The 10,000-nt window shown below is 33.6% G+C and overlaps 1 protein-coding gene across 1 annotated transcript in view; it reads right to left on the bottom strand.

Moving 5' to 3' along the window:
* The window catches only part of LOC136030304 (uncharacterized), a gene marked incomplete in the record, with an annotated part of 169,050 nt that overhangs the window by 25,205 nt on the left and 133,845 nt on the right, over window positions 1–10,000 (bottom strand). Inside the window, 2 exon segments of the mRNA XM_065709195.1 lie at window positions 628–945; window positions 6,130–6,388. Of these exon segments, the coding sequence (XP_065565267.1) occupies window positions 628–945; window positions 6,130–6,388 (577 nt within the window).

Below are 10,000 nucleotides of genomic sequence, written 5' to 3'. Positions count from 1 at the left end.
CATCCACAGAAGCGGGGCAGTTTTCTTTAGTATATCTTAACCTTTTTTTTTGTTACTAGATGGTTCATTTCTCAGTTTTCACTGTCATTTTCAGATGATTTGAGAAAATTGGCTCCAACCTGCCCAAGGATTTTGAAAAAAATTACGCCACTGAACACAATTGATATTATTCGGTTGTTTCAAGTTGTGCCAATTTGGCCTAAACAACGGTATTAAACAGGGGAAGTGTGCCTCTATAAACTTTGAGAAATGGAGATCAACGAAAGAGAACTTGAGTCTCGTAAATAAAGCACTATAGACTGTTAGTCCACTTCTAAATAGTTTAGTTTCCAACCAAAAGCAAGCCTAAAGAACACAAGACATTGAATAGAACCTGGGCTTGATCATTTTGGCAAAATTCAAAGAAAAAATCAAACCTCAACAAAAGGAGCAGCAATAGCGTAGCGATTCCAAAAATCATTAAAAATTATAAAAAGTATCACACCCATGCCTAATCATTGAATGAGTGCTTTTTCCGTACAGAATTTAAATGAATTTCGAAACTCACAAAGTTCTTATAACATTTGATTAAGCTGATGTTAGTTTGCAGGGAAGATCTGTTACATGAACACCATGCAAAACCCTTACGGATCTCCTGTGCTCTCCTGGAATCATCTGTGATTGAGATCTTCTCAAGGTCACCTCGGTCTTTCCCGCATTCGCATCCAATTCTTTGAACAAACTTCTTGACTCTTTAGCAGTGGCAACCTCAAGCATGCTCAAATCCTCTTCACCAAATGTCCGATGTTTTATATCGGATTCACAATTCCCCTTTTCAAATTGCTCTTTAAGCAAGCGGGCATTTTGAGCGGAAATACCCAAGTCGGTATCCACTGTTCTCTTAATATTTGTTTCACTGTCTTTCACTGAGTCTTCATACATCTCTTTTAACCTTGCTTGACGACCCTAGCACATAAAACATTTCCAATAAGAGTGAAATTGAAGAAAGTGATAAAGTAACTTGAACATGTATTAACACAGTTCAACCAAATAAATAAATAAAAGAAATGAATGTATCCCATAACAACGCCTATGGAATCATCTGTAGGGATGCAACCTTCATTTAAAAAAAAAATTAAAATAACTCGTAACATCAAAAATGGTAAGCCAGAAATAGATAAATAACATGAGGTGTATACATTCATAGGGGGGGGGGACACATTTTGGAGGGGTTTCCAGATACTATTCCTCCCACGTAAATGCCAGATTGAAATTTTCCCTTTTTGCAATGACTTCCCTATCCTATATTTATCATATGACGCTTCAGGCTTCTTTTACCATACAATGACGACTGAAGTACAAATCCTATAGGTCTACAATGCCTGATCTTATGAAGGAAAATTAAGTTTCAAAATTGAACAAGATAAGGGTTAAAAGAACAGAATAGAACTGCAAATGGAAATAAAAAAAAAACCTAAAAAAAACGGGGTTTTATGATCCATAGTTCCTTTGGTTTGTTTAGGGGGAAGAAGTTGTAAAGTTCTAGTTACTATTGAAGAATCCCCCAAGCATTTATGATTATTAAATATAAAAAACAAGTTATTTCATATGAAAGTAAACAGCAACATTGAAACTTAAGACAAACATAAATTATTCTTTATGTGAGAGAAGCTGCCTCTTCCTCAGCTCTCACTCTTTATGCTTAAATCTTGAAGTCCTTTAAATATACTTATCATTCAAATTCTGCTGCCCCTGTTTTTGACCAGTCTTTCTTAAAAATTGCGACAAAGGATTAAACTTTAGCGTAAAGAGCGAAGGTTGAGGAAGGAGCCGCGTTCGTATAAGGAATAATTTCTGTTCGTTTCAAGTTTTAATGTTGCTCCTTACTTTCAGTAGAAAAACTTGCTTTTTCTTTTTGTTTAATTTCTGACCCACTAAAAAGCACACACACCCTTATAATTCCTTCCAAACATTTCCATCCTCACCGAAGTTGAAAAAACTTTTCTTCATTTAATTTCTGACCGTTTTCCAAACAATAAAAGACCCCCCCCCTTCCCATGTAAAAATTACCCTGAAAATTCCTCCGAAAACACACGAAAAATTCTTCCTGTAGAAAATCCCTCCCCCACACAAAATTTACCCCAAAAAATTTCCGTATTTTTAATCACATGCCTATAGGGAAAAAGGGGCGTGGAATGGGGGCTCAAAAAGGGTATACAAAAACTACGAGCATCAGAACAGTGACTTAAGCATTGGCGTCATTTGGGAAGGGGTGATGGAATTTACTATTTAAATTTTGTACTCCTTCTTAGGTTTTGAAAAATCTCTGTCTATGGTGTTTTTACAAAAAAAAAACTTTTTTTATATACTTTCATTGAAAATTGGAAAAACATCGAGATTGGCCTCTCCTCCTTATTTCTGAGAAAATATGTTTGACAAAAGGTAACATCCAAGTTTGTTGGTTACTATATAGCGAAAACTAAGAGCAACCTTATCCCAAAAATCCTGGGAAAGAACCGCAGTATTGCCAGAAAACTTCTACTGAGATTATACAAATTTTTTATCATGCATTAATATTTCCCTTATGCATTGCGCTCAGGGCTTAAATAACATACTTTCAAGAATATCCTTATTTATTCATTTATTTTTATTTTTATACCTGATCAAAATATGATCCTTAATTAGGCGACACTGAATTAGTTTTGAGACTTGAAATTAAAGAATCGTTTGGATTAGCTATGATTAAGACAGATCATTTTTACCGTAGGTCTGAAAACATTTTCTCTATTCATAACCTATTTCCCTTTTCCAGAATTAAAATAATATTCAACATTTGAATTTCTTTTACATATTTTATTGAATTATGTTTCTAAGCCTACTGTAAACCGTCGGTTTGTTTCGTTTGCTGAAGTATTCTATAATTTCATTTACATATTTTATTTCCTCCTCGATTTTAATAGAAACAAATAAATAAATAACCCATTAAAATTAAGGAAAATGGAAAGCACAGAAATTAGTTCTTATGATTTTCGACAAAAAAAAAACTCTTAAGGGGGCAGGTACTTATTTTATGCTCCTGTTAGTGATATAGTCATTAAATAATCAGCCTATTACTAATAGCACTAATTCTTAAATAGATAACTTCGAAGACCACACTGCCTTTCCATGACGAAAGTATAACAGTTCAAAATAGGGATGAAACCTTTTAATCGACAGTGAACAGATATAAATTTTTTAACTGGATATTTCAAACACATATACAGTGTTCATCATTAGCAGTAAAACTAAAAGACATCAATAAAAACAAACAAAATTTATACCCAATAAACTAATTAAATATAGTTTATTGCTCTTATTTTTTTCAATGCAACAACGGAAGCAAATCTCCTTGACCTTTTCGGTTCCGGTTCATTAGATTTATCTGACAAATCAGGTGGACAGAGGTCATAGCTCTTAGGTGAGGTGAGACATAATTTATTTGACCTTAGTAATCACAAATTAAATTCAGTCCAAATTCACCTGTATCTCTGTTTATGGAATTATTCTTGAATATTTTTTTTTTATTTCAATTGTTTCCCTAAAAATTTGAAAAGAAAGATGTTTTTTGTTCTTTACCCTATTTTCCAGGCCTGTGTGGAAAACTTAAAAGAATTTTACAAAATAATGGTCTAAAGGTAGATTTAAGAGGTAGTAATACTTTGGCTAGTTTTTTGAATTCTCGAAAGGATTGAACTTCCGTAGAGCAACAAAGTGGGGTTTATAAAATTCCATGTACTTGTGGAAGCTCTTATATGGGACGTACTAACCAGAATTTAAAAATGAGAGTACTACAACATCTTAATTTTATTTCATCGTCCTTAAAGCAAAATTCCAAACCTGAAGATTTCACGTCGGCTCCATCAGATCATATTTATAATTATCCAAATCATTTTATTTTGTTTGAAAATGTTTCTTGATTTCTAGGGACCAAGGTTTAGAGCAAATTTTCAGTGAAACAAATGAAATTAAAAAAAAAAAAATTCAAGAATAATTCCATAAACAAAGATACAGGTGAATTTGGATTGAATTCAAATTATGAAAATTTACTGAGGCCAAATAAAGTATGTCTCACCTCACCTAAGAGCTATGACCGCTGTCCACCTGATTTGTCAGATAAATCTAATGAACCGGAACCGAAAAGGTCAAGGAGATTTGCTTCCGTTGTTGCATTGAAAAAAATAAGAGCAATAAACTATATGCAATTAGTTTATTGAGCATAAATTTTGTTTGTTTTTATTGATGTCTTTTAGTTTTACTGCTCATGATGAACACCTCATATGTGTTCGAAATATCCAATTAAAAAAATTTTATATCTGTTCACTGTCGATTAAAACGTCTCATCCCTAATTTGTACTGTTATACTAATTTTTAAACATAACATATATATATATACATATATATATATATATATATATATATATATATATATATATATATATATATATATATATATATATATATATATATATATATATATATATGTGTATTTAGAATATGATTAACTAAGAGCTATAGCTCTATACTTTAAGTTGACCACATAGCAAAAACTGAACCAAGCAAATAGACTAATTAAAAAAACAGCAAACAAATATTTGTTAGAAAAAGAGACAAAAGCTTAAGCGAGCAAAAATTAAGGGACATGAATCCCTCCTATGCCAAAATAGTTGTTCAAGCGAAATATAAAATCAGACAGATGTAAGACACACTGTATAATTATTTGAGGAAGCATAGCCAATTAAGCGAAGAAATAAAAACATTACATGTCATTCAATCAGGAATAAAACGGCACAAGCAACAAACAATTTTTACGCCCTCCCTCCATAAAAATAAAATGCATTTTGATTACAAATGAATAAATGACCGAAAGCCGAACTGGCATACCATCATAAACTAAAGAAGAAAATATTAAAAAAAATAGTCCATGGCCAGTGGGAAGTAAAAGAAGAAATATCAAATGAATAAAAATAATAAAAACACGAATTAAATACTAACAAAAAGATTTTTTAAATAATAAAAAGGAAAAATTAAACCTACATAAAATGGTTTTTCTCTTTATTCCTGTTCCTACTGATTACAGACCGTAGTTTCTCAAGATTTTCTTCTCTAATTTTGATTTTAAATGGCCGAGTCTAGCACTGACGAACCTCATTTAGTTTTACTCCCAAGAGAAATTAACTTTCTGGCATGACATAGATCTTTTAGTTACATTTAGACAAATTACTAGACAAAAATATTTTACAAGTCATTCATAAGGGGAGACAGAAACTCAAGTATAAAGAAATATACAATACTGCTTCCCCCTCCCCGAAGGAAACTATACACAAATAAAAAATATGATTTTATGGCTATTTCAAATATATATAATTTATAATTTGACATAATATTTGAGAATCATGAACATATCATTGGAATATTCGTTTTTAGGACAGAGATTACTCACTGACGACCGATTAGCTGGATGAAACATCATGGAGGCCTTTATCCCCCCCCCCAAGGAATTATTTTCTTAGAGAAAATAAGATTGATTACCAGGTCTATATCTAGGAAGTTACGGATAAGACTGTGAGCATTTATTCTGAAACTATGTCAATATTGAAGATTACAAAAAAAAAATTACCTGAAAAAAAACTCAAATATATTTTAATTGTCAATTAAGCAGTGTTACAGTGATCTGGTTGCAATTTTCTAGTTCATATTGTTGCACCCTATTACCCACCGTTTTAAATTGATGTAAAACATTGAAGTTAAACAAGATTTTCATTTGGACCGTAAATAGCTTATTCAAAAAAAACTTAGGCAATTCAAGGGTGATTAACCCTTGGGGCAAAATTGACAAGAAAATGACGTTCAGAATGCTTCGAAATTTTTCGCAACAATTTCTGCTAAAACAGGAGAAAGGTTTAAAACAGAGTTATTGTCTTCAATATATTTAGGATACCTTTTCCCGCAGATATTCAAAAGAATTTAATCGAACAAAAACAAATCTCAGTACTATCCAAACCCAGATGCATCAACTAAAGCATTTTTTTAATTTGATGTTATGAATAATTATATTTTTAATTATGCTGAACCCAGGTATCTCAGTTAGTTAGTAGGAAACACATCAAGCACCTTTTCAGACTCTTCGCCTACCGCACATAATCTGGCTCTTAGTTTTATTAGCTCCTCCTTCTTTTCCTTTTCAAACTCCTCTCTCCTCTGGGCGGATTCATTAGCAAAGCATCCTTCCGAAAATTTTTGTTTTACATCTCCCATGGCTGCAAAGCTTTGAGGTCGCTCACGCTTTTTAGACGAACGTAATACACTTTGATCTTCATTTTCATGCTCGGACTCCGATTCAGAATGATGCAATGAGCCATTACTTTGAAATCTTTAATGGGGAGAAGTATAAGAATTACAAAAGAGACCAGAAAAAAAAAAACACTAAAGAAAAGAGTAAAAAGAAAACAGACTATTCGGACTGTGCGAACTTAGTCTCCCTACTTACAACATATATGCTATAGTGAGTCAAAAACTTAATTTAGTGCAGTTCAAATCACAGATCAAGAAATGCATTAAGTCTAGTCAAATAATGGGGATTTTTATTTTTCATTCCATTAGAACCAGACACAATTTGGTAGTAATTTGGTAGCAGACACAATTTGGTAGTAATATATGTGCAGGCTAAACGCATTTAATTAGGCCTACTGCATAACAAACTATGTCAAGTAAGTGTAGCTTTTGTATCATTGCCACTTTGTATGGAAGGAGTGACGACGCAAAATTTTGGAGGAAGCTCATTCAATTTCAAATCAAAAGTCCCTTCTAAAAATTGAAAGTGATGGAAGGGCAGCCAGTTGCCCTCCCTCACTGTTTACAGCACTTGCCTTGGGGCCAGGGCTGTAATGTACACAAGTCGAGTATTGCTTGCATATAGGTTTCATAGTGGGAAAGGGGGTACGTTTGATCTGGGGTGTCTAAAAAAGCTAAGGATAAACTTTGGGTAAGGTAAAACTTTGGGGGAGTGCTGAGTTAAATCTGAAGATACAATATCAAGCGACATATCTGCAATATTTCAAGAACAGCTAAGGATATTAAGTTGAAAATCTCAGAATGTTGAAGGGGGTACTATGTGTATCCAGGTTGACAAAATGGCAAAAACCTGCAAATAAGGCCGTACCCATGATTTTTATTCGTGGAAGGGGTGGGAATTGGGTTATATACATTTTAGCTGCGTTTTCACGAGTCAAACAAAAAATTCCCGTGAGGGTTCAAACCCCCTAGTCCCCCCTGGATACGACATTGCCTGCAAAGAATAGGTACGAGTGTTAAGTTGAACTTTTCAGGGAATTTTGAAGAGATTTTTGGACTAAATTAAACATTATATATATCCTTGTTGTCAAAATTACGTATCTACTATATCTATAAAACAGCTAAGCATTTTAAGTTCTAACTTTCAGGAAATATTGAAGGGGATCTTGAATCAAATCGTAAGACACTATGAGTTTCCAGGATGTAAAAATAGCATAGCACAATAAGAAATAAAGTTGTATAGTAGTTCAAATTTAGAAAAAACAGATGTTATTGTCAATGGATAAACGACACCCAAAACAAACAGAAATTTAATTGAATAATCACAAAGGCATAAAGATGAGAGGTGCTGCAATAGATGAATAAATTAATCCTTAACAAACAGATTTTAAAATCAACAAATAAGAGTGAGCTTTACCCCCTCCCCAATCATATAACGGTTAAGTCATCATTAACGATTTACTGAAAATCATATGTTTTTAGGCGAGTGTAATTTGTATTTGTCATAAAAACAACAATAACAAAAAATAAATAACATCACAAGGGTATTTCACAAGAGTTGAAAATAGGATTACTGCTCTCGGTCTCTCTCAAATCCTCCAACAGGATCGAGTATCACATGTGTTTTATTGAAAATAGTATTTATTTTGAACCGTGGGTGTTTTAATAACCAAAACACCGACCAAAGAAAAAGAAAGAAAATCACCTTAATAATCAAGGTTTCAGAAAGAACTAGCCAAATTAGACTGCTCGTTTAATAAAATTAATTATTCGTAGTCTCGGCAAACTGCAGTTTTTTAAAGTTATGATTATACCGATAAAAAATTTCAAATAGATTTTGTTTCCGGTAAAACTCAAATGAAGCCCTAACCTTTTGAAGGTTTAAACGCGGGCCCCCTAATCCTTTTTGTGATAATTATGTGTACCTTAAGTTTGACTTAACATGTTTATTTTAATTTCTGGTTGTTATAGGATTCATCTAATCATCTATAAGGGTATTATGTTTAATTTTGACTTGAAAGACGGTTTCCAAATGCTTCTTCAATAAAATTACTCTTCAATGGAAATTGTATCTTTAGGTAGATTGGTTTCATTGAAGTCATTTCTTTGGAAGATTTCCTTTGACAATCTAACTCTTATTCAGAAGAAAAAATTCATTTGCACTTTCTCTAAAGTTATACTCATTTATACGTTTTTAATGAGAATTTCGCATGGTGTCATGAATAAACCCTCGATCGAAACATAACGACCTTATAGGACCATATGTTCGATATGACATCCCTTGGGAACAAATCTGTAAAGTCGTGACCTATCTAGGTTGTTTTTTTTCAGGCCAGAAAACGCTAAAGGGCCAATATTGATTAATAGAGGTTTCATGAGAAGTGTTCAATGCTTCCTTCCACACAACATTATACGTCCGAGTTCATTGCCATATGATAGGAGAACTTTCAAGTTATTTTGTCGTTTAACACGGAAAAATACTAAATAAAACACAAAGTCATTAAAAACAGGTTTACGGAGGTGGACATCAACAAATTCGATAGTTCGTTCCTGTGGTTTAAGTATGGTCATCGCAAACGCTGGTGGAAGTAGAAATTAATGTCGTTGTACTGTACATCATAGTTCACCTTGACATGGGTCGAACGTAACTCGATGAATGCGAACTTTACAGTTTGCAAAGAAAGACTCTTGGTGCGCTCAGGTCGAAAAGCTACACGATGTTGCGCCTCTCCTAGTCATGCTAAACGTCAACGAGTTACATAAGGTATTTAAAGTAGCCTACCCACGGATTATCGTGAGGTTTCCGCTGGATAAACAATTGGAAGGTAAAGGGGTCCGCATGATGGTCGATGTTTTTCAAAATAAAAAAAAATCTATGTCACGTTGTTTTAACAACATTAAGTGTAACACCATTAAATGGTCAGCGTTAAGAGTAGGTTCAACGTATACTTTATTACATGCAGGAGGGACGAACCGTCTATATTCTGCACTATCTGACACAGTAAAAATGAGCTGCACATTTAAAGTTGTAGTACTAGTGCAACAAGGCGTAGATTTACATTATCATTTGGAATAAGTGGAGGTGGCAATACAATTCGACCATGCAAGCAGCAATGTCCAAACAATTCATATGTACTTACTACACTTTCTTTGAAGAAATGGAGGGGTTCGCAGACAAGAAATACAACGTTGTAGGGTCCCAATGACTGGCAATTAACCCTTGCGTAGTTTAAGACAGCTTTGTAGGTTAGTAAAGGATTATGTGCCAGAGATCGCAGCCATCGAACATTGTGACGGCGTTGCTCTTCTTGTCGCAAGTTTCTTTGAGGATCCTTATTGTTTGATTTGCTGTCAAATGTTCGTTGTCAAATGTGATTTGTGTGTTCGTTGTCAAATGTCTCCTAACTACACATTTTGTTATGCATCATTTTATTTTCGTTTGCGATTCGCAGTGGTTTTCGCTGTTGCTTGTCTTTTAACCGCAGATTTCGTTCTGAGTCATTTTCGTTTGTGATTCAATGTGATTCTTGCTGTCGCTCGTCTTCTAACCAGATGTTTCGAAGTGCGTCATTATCATTTGCGATTCACTAATTCACCATCGTTTGTAATGTTGCATGACGTCACAGATACCGGAAAATCTTCGTACGATCCCCACCCCCCCAAAAAAAATTCTCTAAGTCGTAGCAATCTA

Source organism: Artemia franciscana, chromosome 1, assembly GCF_032884065.1.
Source record: "Artemia franciscana chromosome 1, ASM3288406v1, whole genome shotgun sequence".
Taxonomy (NCBI): domain Eukaryota; kingdom Metazoa; phylum Arthropoda; class Branchiopoda; order Anostraca; family Artemiidae; genus Artemia; species Artemia franciscana.
This window is presented reverse-complemented; position numbering and strand designations above follow the sequence as displayed.